Consider the following 15,043-nt stretch of genomic DNA (forward strand, 5'->3'; position numbering starts at 1 on the left):
AACCATTCACCGTTGAAGTTAAGTGTTTTTTTAATACCATTACTGAACTGCTGAAATGGATGCTAATACAGCTTGGAGTGCTAATGTCAAGTCCTGGTAATAAAAAAGACAGACTGCTGAATGAAATGATTTCAAGTAAAAAATAGAACAAAAGTGCTCTCTCTCTTGCTCTCCACTTTTATTGAATTGGGACTGACCGAGTCAATTGCTTCAGAAGTCTGTAAAACACAATTACTAGTGAGCGAACTGACCCACCAGTGCCCCCTCAGTGACAGAGGGGCTAAAAAGGCAGCAGAGCCAGAGCGGCCCCCCTCAGCTGGCCGTCAGACCGAAGAGGTTTCCTTCTGAACGTCTGTTGTGCTCATTGTCCAAATCTGTCTCCTTTTACTTACAAAATCTGGTTATTTCCCACCAATGTGGTAAAGTAACTTCATACGTTACTTTCCAAGATGAAGATGTCTGTTCTGGCAATGAAGGATGATCTGTCTTTTGATATTCTTATTTATGTGGATGTTTGTGTATAAACACACATATACATTATGTGGATGCATTTAGATCAGGACGTTAGCATATTTTTTGAATAGCTGGTAATAATTCAGATTGATACATGCTCTAGCGAAACTGAAGCATCACTTATATACGTTCAGCTAGAAACACTTGGCTTTTTTTTTTTTCCCAAGGTATAGTCAAAATAATCAGAGCAAGCAAGAAAAAGAATTGAACTAGAAGTGGGTAACATTTTTCCCCCTAGTTAATAAAAGAAGTAATAAACTCCATAAAGTACTAGAGTTAAGATCACTAACACTTCAGGCATAACAGCTTTTTACCAGGAATTTACAACCCCTGTTTTAATTCAAGCAGCTTGCACTGGGACATAAAATCTAGGTATTTTTTAAAAGTGTAGTTTTATGTTAAGTAACTGAAGAAAAACCGTCCTTTCCTACAAAGTATTCTTTGCTCTTGTTTCACAGCCTGCTTCTTTCTCACACATGCGTGCACACACACACACACACACACACACACACACACACCTTGGCACTCAAGAATCGAAGTTACTAAATCCCTTTTTTCTGACATTATAATTTTTTGGCAAGTGTAAACTTTCATATTCTGCCACATTCATTTATTTGAAGCTTGTGGGAGTCTTAAAGCAAAAACATTAAATTATTTCTGAGGCTTTAAAAAAAAAGAAAAAGAAATGCTTTCTAGCCTGAACTTCACTAAGAAATTTCAACAGAAACAGGAAAGTCTCCCTTCCTCTTAGCACAACAACAAATGATCACTCACAGCGAGAGAGAGCTGGTAAGAAGCCTTTCACCTAAGAGAGAACCACTCTCGACAGTACTGATACAATCGACTGCTAATGTATGTGTGCAGTCTTACAACCCACTTTCAGTGCGAATGGCCTACATTTTTTAAAAAGAAAAGATTATCTACAGAAACAAGTATCTCGAATATTTATGTAGAAGAATAGTTATGACTGATAAAGTCTACCAAGGTGTCAGGTAGATGGTGGCAGACCCCAGAGAGGTGGAAATCAGGAAGATGACCCCTTCAAAATGTTGCCCTCGTGAAAAATACTGCCTGTGCACTCAGTATGTGCATTCTGTTCGAAGTGCAATTTTTGCCTGAATTTTCAAGATCATGCTGGCAAGAGTAATAGCCTGTTCCTTTCAAGGGAAGGTAAGAATAAGGAGTGTGTAGGAAGCATGTTTGTGCAATCGAAGTTTTGTATCAATAAGAGATGTAATGTAACTCTCATCAATAGAAATGTGTAAGCATCTCTTTGTCATTCATCCACCATTAAGCTGTGTTGTCTATTTGGTACTCAGTCTGGAAGACGGTGGAAGTGAATGGTGTAGTTCTTGGAGTAGAGGAGTGAAAGGTCAGCAGAGGCTTAAATGAGCTTGTCTTACATCCAGCTGGGCCAGCAGGAGATCATTAGGAAGATCCGAGGCTCACTTTAGGCTTGTCAGAGTCTCTCCCCATGATACAAGGAGACCGTTTTGCTCATTGCTCTTCTCCCAGTATATAAAAAGAACCCCAGAGACAGGAATGACACCGAAGTTTATCTTACTACCAAAGTTTCTCTTGAGGAGGACACAACTAGCAATTACTCAGAAGGGGGATTTATTTTGTTTGTTTGCCTTTGATGGAAGTAATGGAGATAAGTACAAAAGACTTACTGATCTGCTGGCTTCTATTGTGAAACCAGATAGAGTAAAGGAGGGGAAGTCTCTTCCTTAACATTTGTCAGAGGACCTGCACAACTTCACTTTATAAAAGATTTTTGGAAAAGGAGAGTTTCAGTTTGATTGGCAAACATATAGGAAGTGAAATGCCTTAAAAGGTTCTCTTCTTATACTTGAAGAGAATTAACACACTGTATTTGACAGCTAATTCTACGAAGGCAAATATACTAATAGTATCTCGAACTGGTGCTAAGAGGCTCATTTCTTGAAGGTAGTGAAATCATGTGCATTTATTGAAAATCTCTCTTTAGAAAAGTTCTAAGTTTCCAAACATAGAGAATGATGGAAAAAATGGATGTTGCCACTGAGCAGATGATAACAGGAGGTAGGTAGCATGTTTTTGCATCTTCACCTCTGTTGTTAATGTATGCAGTGGCTCATCAGAGGTAGCTCATGTTAATTTATTCCTGCATACCTGTACAGGGCTGGAAGCCAGGTAATCAGATAGGCAAAAACTACACATCTCTGCTTTTTTAGCTGCAGCTACCCAGAGGCCTATATAGGAACAAATTTAGTTCTGGAGACATCAGCAGGTTTTAATAAACCAAATACAGATGTCTTCTTCCATACAAATCAAGAAGTTTACATGTTTAAATCTGGACTGATTTAACTAGCAATCAAAGAGAAGGTTCACACTTGGCACCAATGGTTGCCTCATATTTATTTATAAATCACCCTAAACAAATATTATTTTGTTTTTAAATGTATTCATGGGGCTGAATCATCTTTCCTACACCCTGAAGATTAAACATACATGCTTACCTTTCTAATAAAATTTAAGACAAACTTTGGCAATCAGCGGCCACTATTCTCAGAAGGGAGGAACAAAGATGGTAAAGATCATGTTAGATGTAAAACAAAGGGATACATAGTTCTTTCTATGCAGATCACCTTGTTTCTGTGTGCAAAGTCTTCATTTTAATTGAGGGAGTTTTAAAATTGCAAATCACTAAAAGATACAGATTTTAAGGTATTAGCAAATGATAAGAAATTCTAGGGAAGAGGACCGGAGGGCATTTATTTGTTGTTGTTGTTAATAAAAACCAAATGTAACTTATAAATGAATGGGCTTCCCTTATACACAGGTGATCCACGGCCACTCAGGCCAGGGATCAAAATTCAAGACATGATGAGAAATGACCTAAGGTAAACTAGGCCCAGCTAATTCTATGACATGTCTCCAAGAAAAGTCCCTTTATGAAGACCAGGTTCTAAGCCAGTTATAATTTCTTTTTTCCTGGGAGTTTTTCATGTGCATACTTCAAAACGGAAGGTCAGCTTCCTGATCCTTGAAAGAACAGTATCTTAGTAGCAGAAAAGTCAAGGGATAAACAAGAAGGAAGGAAGGGTGTTTAGGGGAGTGTCAGGTCTAACACTATACCACATTATCAGTTTATACTTAAACACTTTAGTAATCACCTTATCATGCCATAGTTCTTCACAGATAAAATAATTTACATTTCACTTCTATAACTCAGAATAAAAATTATTCCGACAGCCACCTAGTGACTGGAGGAATTGATCTTTGTGCATACCGTTCTCTGTCATTAGTGTGGAATGGTCCTCTTTGCTTTTGAATTTATTATACTCACACTCAGTCACAACTGTATAAAAAAAGGACACCTTCGACACTGTGCTTAGAATCTTCAGCCCTAACAAACCATGCACGTACCCCCCACCACCACTTCTTCCTTCGTATGACTTTAGACAAAGAACATTCTTGCTTTTCAAAAAGCCTTCAACTTGATCTTCTAAAATCTAGAAAGACCATAAGCAAAGACCTGGAAATCTTTAACTGCCAAATGTAAAACACAGCATTTAACATCTTTCTACTTATATTTTACTAACTAACATGTCTATTTGGAGACCAAAAATGCAATTCCCTCGTGTACAGCCATTTTGGAAAAAGCCCAAGAAGATCTGGGTATCACTCCTGTAAGGTGTTCTAAGACCAAAGTTAAGAAGACTGCTTCTGGGGTGCCTGGGTGGCTCAGTTGGTTAAGCGACTGCCTTTGGCTCAGGTCATGATCCTGGAGTCCCGGGATCGAGTCGCGCATCGGGCTCCCTGCTCGGCAGGGAGTCTGCTTCTCCCTCTGACCCTCCCCCCTCTCATGTGCTCTCTTTCATTCTCTCTCTCTCAAATAAATAAATAAAATCTTAAAAAAAAAAAAAAAGAAGACTGCTTTTATAAACAGAAGAAGAGGGTTGTTCTGTTAGTTTTATCACTACACATCCTGTAGCCTTGCACACTTCAGCCCCCACTCAAAATCCCCTCTAATGCTTTATTTGCACAAGGAAGACATTGTGGAGTCAAGGATGGATGAATCAAGACTCTGGGGAAAGGAAAGAAATAGGCCTGAGGACAGCAGGATTAAAGGCAAAGAAGGGTTTCTGTTTGGGAAGGTCTGTTGGCTCAGAGAAAGGTAAGAAAATTTGTCTTGGCTTCCTTGTGAATTGAAGAAGGAAAAAGCAGGGACCCCAAATTCCTGGGGTTCTCGTGAATAATACATCAAAAGCGAAGAGAAAAGGGGAAGGTAAGTCTAAGCGGTAGATCAGAGATGTGGTCCAAGAGGCTCTGTGACACAGGAGATTAAGTGACAAGTCACCATTAGTGGAAGAAGTGACGAGAACTGGCCGAGATGGGTGTATAGTTATGTTTGAGTTCACTCTGCGGAGATGCAGGAAGAGGTAGGGACCCCAGGGGCATCACTGTTTCTGGTTACGTGGTGGTAGCTATGCTTGCAACATGTTAATTCGAGCCCTAGACTCAACAAGGATGAACACTTTTTTTAAGGAAAAAAATGTCAAAATTAAAGTATCATAGTTTTTGAGAAGTTTTTAACTTGGGATCAAAAAATGTGAGTATTCTTGAAAAGCAAAACCTCAAGTGAGAATCAAAAAACTTTCTTTGCACGGTATTTTTTTTTTTTTCAATTTGCTTTTCTTCATTTACCATGTGTTACACAACTCCAGAATTATAAAGATTAACTGTGATGTGAGATTTCACCCAGATGAAACCTATCACCTGTCTTCTGAAGTTTGCAGTCTTCTGTGTGACTGAACGCACATGGGAGAATATCTGTACTCTGCTTCCCCAGAATATTCCAGTTAGCCTAGACACTTCTAAATTTCCATATGGCTAGTCATCCGCCAAGCTCCTAATCCTTAGAATAAAAATGGAGATTGAAATATTCTCCTGTTATTAATAAATGTTTTTCCTTAGACAAACCACCCTTTCAACAGCACCTCCTTATGCATTAGGACATAAAAATACAACTGCTTGTGTTTTCTAGTGGTTTGACATAAATGAAAGCACCACGCTTCGGGCGTTGTAGCCTTTTGGTTCCAGAGCCATTTACGCCAGTGTAATGACTTGCAGTATTTTCAGCAAACCAACTAAAACTGTGATAGGAATTCATGCAAATAAGCTTAAATTTTGGCTTCTCTTCAAACACTCCATTTCCATAAATATTTTATGCAGGTTTTCATGAGTCTTTTATTTTTGTTAAAAAAAGTCCAATGCATTAACCTCATTATCACAAGTGCACTATTTCAAATATAAAAGAATGAGTATTACTCACAAACTTGGGGGTGGGAAGTTGTGTATAGTATTATATTTTATTACTCAAATTGTAGCTATCTTATCTGCTGTATTCTGGTACTGTCAATGATAACTCAGAACTGAAAAAGACTTTGTGATTGTAAACGATTTTTACAGAACAAGGTAAATGGGCGTGGGGGAGAGGGGTGCAGAAGGGGAAATCTTAAAGAATATCGATTTCTCTCCAAAGCATGTTTTGAGTTGTATAAAGAGAGCCACTTATTTTTCTCAGAATTTTGCTTTTAATGGATTGGGCCCCTTGCATTTCAGTACTATGGAAAATATTCCTTTAACTTTTATTTTTAAAAAGATTTATCTTTTAAATATGAAGACAAAACTGAGTATTATAGAAGCAGGTCACTACTTTTGAGTGGTACTTTTGTTTTATGTTACTTTGTCAAAGAATTCTACCCAATTGATAAGTGTGAGAATTTGGGGGATGCCTACTTGGAAACTTCCTAGTTAATTATGTTTCTTCTACTATATTGATTTTTACCATGTAATGAAATTTTGTCTAAAGATATTTTTAAAAGACAGAGTAAAACCAAAAAGCCACATCGGACATGAGAGGAAGAATTAACTGGTGTGTGCCTCTGCGCTGGGCTGGTGTATTATGTAAATGATCTGCTTGCAAGCTTATCTCCGTTAAGTGTGGGATGACTGTGTTACCCACCACCGACCACCTTGACACATTCCATTTATATTACATTTTCTTTAGGATTGAAAAAGAACATTGGAGGTTTAAGACCAGCTGCTTCTGTTTAAACCCAACTGTTGCAGAGCTGTAGCCACATAGCTAAGGTCTGATGTCATCTCAAGGCTGGACATGTATATCCTAACTGATCCTAAAAGTATATGCATGCCTCCCCTTCTGTGCATAATTCCCACGACAGACTGTATTTTAGAGATATGCTCAAAGACACTGTAAAGTTAAAATAAAGAAACCCATACCCCCATACCATTTCCCCACATTAAATAATTACTTTGGTTCCCTTTTCTTCTGATATTTTCATGACTCTTAAAAGAATTCAAGGACACACTAAATACTCATGTAAGAATGATAACATTTCTGGTTATACCTACGGAGATGCAGGCTGTCTCGATGTCCTGGACCTATGGTTCTTTCCATCCGTAAATTTCTGTTTCTATATTGGATAAATATGTGTGTATGAAGATAATATATTGATTTAATTAAAAAGCCACAAGGCAAAGCAGAAATATATATAACAGAAGCTGCGGCTTCTAAGTGAAGCTTCATGAGGAAGCAGGGAACTGTGTACATAGTTAACTTATTCACACCTAGATGCATGGGAAAACATACAGACACACATACACAGAGCACAGAGAAAAATGGCGTGCATTACTGGGTAAGATGGCATATGATTCTGCATGCTTAATCATAACAAGCACCAACCACAACAATCCTTCATGAGCATGGCAGCTTGGTTATCTCATGGTTACTGTGGACAATCTTTACAGTGCATCAAAAACATCTAAGTTGGATTTTTTTTTAATGCTAAGTCCAACATGACTGGCACCCTCCACCCCCAGCAGGAGCAGCCAATGGGAGATTTACTGACCTGTCTCTGCTTCGGCGAGAGGGGAAGGCAGCGTTGCAGCCAGCCACCGTGCAGACATGCATCTCTTTTAAGTGAACATTCCTGTAGTGGAGCTTCACACTGTAGGAGCTTTTGAAACTCTTCTTGCACACGTAACAGATTTTGGGGTCTGGGCTAGAACACAGGTCGCCTTCTGGGGAGAACTTTTGAGGGCTGCCATAATTCAGAGACGATGTAAAACTTTCATGCAGGGCTGCCATGCTGGCCCCCCCACCATTGTACAGTCCATACTGGCTCATGTAAAACATGTCGTATGTGGGATCTGTGAATTCTTCCTTCACCTTGATGACATCCTGGTGAGAGGACTCACTGTGGTTCTCATCAGGCCTCTCACTGCTCATCAGGACTTTTTCGCTCACTTCACTGTGAATGTGCTCATCCCCTTCCATGGACTCCTCACCTAGTTTGGGCTCTGAAGACTCGGACTCATTCTCATAGTCCCGCTCAGGTTCTTGGTCCTCAGAAGTCATGCTGTCAGCCCTTCTTATTTCAGTCCTTGAAATGCACCGGGTCCTGCTATGTTTAGAAAAGTCCTTCACAGACATGCCTGGACTCATCTCCTCTTGGGAGTGGCAATGATTGTCATGGCTCACGTCGTTGACCACAGCTGCACCATCGTTGGGGTCGTCGTCTTCGTCATCGAACTCATCAGCGGTATCAATGATCTCCTTCTCAATCTTCACAGGCATGCTGGACTTCCTGGGCTTCTTCTTGGGTGCCAGGTCGGCACTGGGCTCATGAGTGGCCATCATCACTACTGGTGCTGTGGGCTCAGAGGGTGGTGGGGGGTGCTGCTCTATGGTACCACTGGCTGGAATGATGGGACTGGTCGGGAGGGAGGTTGGAGGACTCACCATTTCCCCCGGAGTGAGTAAACTTCTATAAAATGGAGGAACTGGCTGTACAGTCTTTAGCCCAGAAAACACCAGCTGGCTAGGCAGAGGATTCTGTAAGACGGGGTCTAGTGGGGGAGTGGTAAAACCCATGGGGGGCCGGCCAGGACTTGTGAGTGTGAGATTTGATTTTGTACTTGCTATGACAGGGGTGGCAGCTCCTGATGTGGCCCGAATTAAATCTTTGTCTCGGTTATTTCGTAGCATGGGCATGTGAAGGCGAGGATTAGGGTTTGCGCTGTGGCGATTCCGGCTTCGGAGGGAGCTAAAGACCATGTTGCAACCTTCGATGGTGCATCGGTGTTTGATCTTCAGGTGAACAGCATTATAATGAATTTTGAGAGTACCTTTGTCATAGAATGTCTTCCCACATGCGTTACAGAACACTCTTCCTTTCCTGGAGGCTGACCCCATCCTTCTCATCCGGTGAATCCGAAATGAGCTTTTTGGGTGTTCAGTTTTGGTCAGATCACTGACTGGGGCAGAATTCTGAATGGGGGATACGCAGGCTGGCTCGGTTTTGGGCTCCACATTAGTAATGCTGGTCAGGGCATTTCTATTGGGTGTCTGGTCGTTCTTGTAAGGTGTGGGAGATACTTCAGATTCACTGCTCTCATTGTATTCATTCTGGGTTGAAAGGCTTGGTTCCCGCAGCCTCAGTCCCGGTTGCTCTAACAGTAACCCGTTTGGGGGCAATCCTAGCAGTGGGGCCGAGACTGGGTTTATGTACTGGAATGGAAGCAGAAATGCAAGGCTGTTGGGGATGTTTTCAAAGTGATGAATGCTGGAAGGGTTGCTGTTCTCTAGATGAGCAAGAAGGCTGGGACTCCGGGTGCGATTATTGCTCTCAATGAAAGTCCTTATGTCTGAGTCTGTCTTTGAAGATGGTACAGCTACGGCCTGCCCTTCTTTCTCCTGAATTGCCATCAGCTCCACAATGGACTTGGTTTCTCCAAACCGCAGAAACTGCTGAAGGGTGATGATTTCCTCTTCTCGAGACATGATGGCCCAGCGGTCCAGTACCTTGCCGGCAGCATCCTAGAGGCCACATCAAAGAAACAACAAACATAAACACAAAAACTTATTGACTGTGCAAAATTATTCAATGCAACTGAAGGTGCTCTGCCTGCTCATGAAACCACTGAGAGCTACTGCAGAAAACACGCAAGCACCATTCATAAAAGTCAACCCACAAAGCAAACTTTTCTGCCATGCAATTGCAGTAATTAGAGTCACAGTTAGAGAAACAGATTTTAGTTTAACGTCAAAGCAAACAAAATGTAGACCACTGGGGCTCTGTGATCTACCATGCCTTCACTACTGCTGTTTTAACAATGGTCTATATAGAATGCAACTGTTGAGCACATATTAGTATAAGACGTGAACTCTTGCTGTGCAACCCAGTAAAAATGCAAAAAATGGTACCTGAATCCGTATTAAATAGTGACACCACAGCAAGGGATTAAGTACATTTTCTGAAATTTATCTCTTCGACACCAGCAGACACGATACTGGGTTCAATTCCTTTAAATAGGAGCTATTATACAACTTTCTGAATCAAAACGATGAAGAAAGGAGCTTTGCTGTCTGTGCCCCCATTACTAAACTGTATTCTTCTCTCTTTATCGCCTGTATTTTAGTGTCATTTACTAACAGACAATCTCATAAGGTAGAGTTAAGGAAAAAGAGTGATTGTACTTTTCCTGAAAATTGACTGTAATCCTAGGATTCAAAGTTTGAGTTAGACTTTAAGTATTTGACTTTTTATGATCTTGTTATAAGTGACAGTTATAGATATTTAGAAAGTAAACATGTGATGGATTTAGCTAGAATAAATGTGTAAAAATGTTGTCTCTTAACATCCTCCTCTGATAGCAAAGGGAGTCCACAGAGAATACACATCAGTAATCACCAGACTATGTGTTGTTAAATATACATTAAAAAGCATTTCACACTTTCATTTTTGCTAGTAACTATGAGATTTGCCTGGAGGTAGGACTTAAAAATCCTGCACTGTAATGTCAGGCAATCCATTTCAGCATGAGCTGAGAGAAATGTATTCAAATGCTTAAATAATGACTCCATCATTTTCTAGAGCACAGCTTCTTCCTAACCAGGATGGGAACTTTTGCAACCTCTGTGAATAATACTTGCCCCAACCTGCCTATCAATTTAAGAAAGCATAAAATCTTCTTAAAAAAAACAAAATTAGACACTTATTCATTACAAAGAGAAAAACCATAACGTTACAACGGAGAAACCTAGCAGACACCACCTTAACCAAGTAACCAAAGTCAACATCACCAGTGTTAAGCATCATCATGTATCTCCTGATATATACTGAGAAAGGCACGTCATCCTTTTCTTGCCAAAGTATGTATAACCGCAATCTAAATCATGAGAAAACATTAGATAAACCAAAACTGAAGGACATTCTACAAAACAGTGGCTAGTACTCTTCAAAGTGTAAACGTCAGTAAAGATTTTTAAAAAAGGACCAGAGAATGGTTACAGATTGGAGGGGACCAAGAAAATAGGACAAATAAATGTAATGTGAGATTCTAGAGATACCAGACCAGAAAAAGACCCTTTAATGGGAAAACTGGCAAAATTTGAATAAAGTCTCTAGATCAGCGAATAGTATGGTACCGACCTTAATTTCTTAGTTTCATCAACTGTGCTGTGTTTACGTAGAATGTGTCATTAGGGGAAGCAGGATAAAGGGAACTATACTATTTTTGCAATGAAAAATTCTGTCTCATAGACCTTTCTATTCAGCTTTGTGATATCAAATTCTCTCTGGACCACAACTGTATGGTCTGAACCAAGACAACTAGTTTGATTGTAAGGAGATACTTATCATTTATTTAAATTACTTTACAAAAAAGAAGCTCTAATAGTTATGTGCCATTCCCGGTAAGACTCACCCCAGCATTCTATCATTTTACGTAAAGTATACGTGTGGTATGTGCATGTGGGTGTCTATTCCTACAAAAATTTTCCCTCTTTCATCTTGTAGATAACATGAGTCTTCAGATCAAATATCCTCATGCAGCTATCTGCTCAGAATACTTATATAAAGATATGTATATATGGTGACTCTGGGTGATGCTGGAATCCTGCAACAGCCAGTTTTTAAAAAGTATCACTCAATCGGTCTCCCTTACATGCTTTTTCTGGAATAGGGCAAAGCAAGGGGGAGTGTTGGGTGTTGTAGGTAAATAGAGAAATAAATTGTGATTTTGTATAGATTATCTCATTTGAACCCCATAATAGCTTCCAGAGCTCAGTAAATGTGTAACAGATGAGGGGCCAAGGGTGAAGGAAAGGGGGATGGCTGGTTGAGGTTGCCAAGATGCTAACTTGGGGTCTCGGACTCGAATCCAGAAATTCTGACTCTAAGTTCATGGGGTATAATGACTGTTGTCCATAATGTCTTTTCCCAGGTGGGCACACTGAGTCTGTGACAATAAGGCATAGGACTTCTGCACAGGGCTGGTCTCTGGAGCGCTGTAATGTCCTCCTCTACACCATTTTTCTTTTACCATCAAATCCATTCTCTTAATTGTACTTCTATGGAAGCTTTTACTGTGGATCGTTTCTCAGGCTGCAATGAGACCTGAGCAGCACGCAGTCATTCCTTCCCAGGTAGCCGGCACCTAAGTCCGCATGTCGATAATGTACTTACACAGCTGGTGGCCTCTGGTATTAAAACGACCCTTAGAAACCATAGCAACTGATCAAACCCACCTGAGGCATCTCCTTTCCATCACCCTCCTATCTTGTCTCCCCCAGCAGAACACAGCAGTCCCATATGGTTTCTCTTTTCTCCTGGCCCGCCACAACGCCTGCCGCTCTTCCTAAAACCACTGCCTTTCAGAACTCTTTTAGTCCTGAGTAGCTGTCTCCGCTAAAATGGAACTGTTAGGTTAAACCACTTACTTCTGGTGGAAGAGGTCCAAGTAAGCAAGATTTAGAACTTTGCTGGTAGCCTGAATCATAAAAGAGAAGCTCCATTTATAGTGGTAAATGGAAACGGCGATTTACAGTTACATAGAAGGACAACATCACATCTTTGCAAACAAATGTGCTTGGGAACAGGACAAACACCCACATTACCCACTCAAACTGGGCATACAGGCAATATGAAGCGTCACAGAAGGTCTTTCCAAAGAAGCCACCTTTCATGTTTGATCAAGGGTATCTACTATCATCATGCTCATAAAGAGAGCAACTGCAGAAAGAAACAAGTTGACTTTCTTATATAATATAACATCATGGGTCTGCAAGCTCAATGCTAGAATGGCTATCGGTTTTAGCACATCCTTGGATAAACTGGTTGAATGGGATTTGGAAGTCACCAAAGCGGAAAAAGGAAGGCCCGGGTTCTTTTTTCCTGAAGATCTCAGTGACAGAGATAAGCATGCTCTGGTGCAGTGATTCTCAAAACAGTGGCTTGGGACTCCTGTGTTAAAGCAAGAATTTCCGAGTGGTCTATATGCTATTCAAAAAAGACCGGTGTCAATTTTTTTTTTTTTTTTAACCAGTCTGCAAATAATTGAGAGTAATCATTTAGAAGACTTTGAGACAATGTGACAACTGCTGAAGCAATGAAAAGTGTGATGATTTCTTTTTTATTAATTTCTTTTTATTTTATTTAAGTATTGTCTTAAAACTTAAGGGGGAGGTGGGGAGGGAGTAACTGGTCCTTCCTAACAGATAATTTGAGAAGTACAGATCTAAAATCTTGGCCCCTGTGCCATGTCAAATAAACTTTACCAGAGTGAATAAGAGCCATAAAAAAAGTTAGGCATTATCACAGAATAAACATTAATAAAACAAAAATTCAGTCTGGTAGACCAGTATGAATGTCCTGACTGTTGACCAACCCATAATGGGACATGGGTCTTGTGCACGAATAATAAACCACAGCAGATTGTGTAACTGGACTCTTGTCCTTCTCATTCCATTTTGTAGTCTGTGAGTCAGTTCCTTAAGGCTTTCCCATTTGTAACCAGAGTTCAGTGACCTTTAAACCTTTACATTGGGAACTGTTATTTACAAAATGAGGATAATAAGATTTACCCTGTTAAGTGAAATGCAAGGTATTATTATATGTATTGATTTCTTGTGAAATAACCAGCTATACTATTAATTAAAAGATGAGTAAGACCAAATAATCCTAACTTATAAACCAGTTTCACTGGGTTCAGAAAAAGTATAAAACACTTAAAATATTTACACGTAAGTATTTTAAATGAAAGATTTCCTTTTATTATTTTGCTGGAACTGGTGATTATCACTCAAACCTGGCACCTGGTTCTGTACGGCTCTGCAGAGTGCTTTTTAAAAATCTTTTTTGTAGTAGAATCAACTGTCATGGTTTCAGTGGTTTTATTTAAGCCCTTTCTTCATGTTAAAATATAGTATATGACCCATAGTTTTAAGATCAAAGTAAGGTTGGTTGGTTTTTCTTAAGGGAAAGGGACAGTAGAGAAGGGAAGGATGTAAAGAGATGGAAGAGAGACCAGATAAGACACTTTGGGATAATTAGATTGTCAGGTGACCTCAAGCCCACAGAATCCTCAGTCCAAGAAGAAACCCATCTGTGTTCATGGCAGGCTACAACCATGCTACAGTACGGAGGGAAAACAATGTCTTTCTTTCTGTCCACACATGTGAATGAGGGAGGAACAGTGAACACAGCAGAGATCTAGGACTTATTTGCTCTAGCATTATTCAAATTATTAAGAAATAAGCAAATAGCTTTTAACTCTAAAAAGGGCAGAGAACAGTTTAATTTTCTATTCTTATTACATGAACTTCTTGTCAGTCAAATTAAGGCATATATTTTTAAAAATCCTAAAATGATTAGCTAAAAATATTTCCTGTTTGATATAATTTTAAATCTTTTAATTAAATGATACTGAGCTATAGAGAATGCTGACCACCTAGAACAAAATCAGAGGTTTATGAGATACACTATTTGATTTCATGTCTAGATTTGAAGTGTGCTATCTTAAGAAATTATTCCAACATAACCATATTGGCAACTTATTTTCATGACCAGTTTCCCATTGGAATTTTCTATTTTATCCTTCAGGATTAATTCAAGTATCAAGGCAAGAAGAACAGGGCTGGGTAGAAGGTAGAGAATTACCAAATTTCAAGACTATGTAGCTTGGTACTCTATCAGGTAAAACTTAACAGTAATTGTAGAGTTAAAAATTGATGAGACAATGCTATGAATCATAAATTTTACCTGGTTTTCTAGATGTGTAAGTCTTAAGGGTAAACAAAGAATGGGAGAGCTATGTGATAGAATACCACTGAGCACTTAAAAAGAATAAACTAGTGATCCACAGTAAAAAAAACCTGGAGGACTCTCAAAAGCATTAATGTTAAAAATGAAAGAAATCAGACTCAAAAGACTACCTCTTACCATTCCAATCATGGAAATTCTGGGAAAGGTAAGACTATAGAAACAGAAGGAAGATCAGTGGATGCCAGGGGGTGAGGGTAGGGGAGAGGGGCTGACTGCAAAGAACACTGGGGAACTTTCTGAGGTGATGGAAATGTTCTATATCATGACTCTATCTATGTTTACATGAATATATACACTTAAAATTGGTACATTTCATTCTACGCAAAAATATACCTCAATGAAGTTGACTTAAA

General features: G+C 39.6%; 1 protein-coding gene across 2 annotated transcripts in view; it reads right to left on the reverse strand.

The window, feature by feature from the left end:
- BNC2 (basonuclin 2) overlaps nt 1-15,043 on the reverse strand; it is a 289,825-nt gene that overhangs the window by 9,415 nt on the left and 265,367 nt on the right. For both annotated transcript variants that reach the window (XM_044920585.1, XM_021682435.2), the window contains one exon: nt 7,434-9,403. In XM_044920585.1, coding sequence (XP_044776520.1) covers nt 7,434-9,403 — 1,970 coding nt within the window. The remainder of the gene's footprint in view (nt 1-7,433; nt 9,404-15,043) is intronic.

This window comes from Neomonachus schauinslandi, chromosome 13, assembly GCF_002201575.2.
Source record: "Neomonachus schauinslandi chromosome 13, ASM220157v2, whole genome shotgun sequence".
Lineage (NCBI taxonomy): Eukaryota > Metazoa > Chordata > Mammalia > Carnivora > Phocidae > Neomonachus > Neomonachus schauinslandi.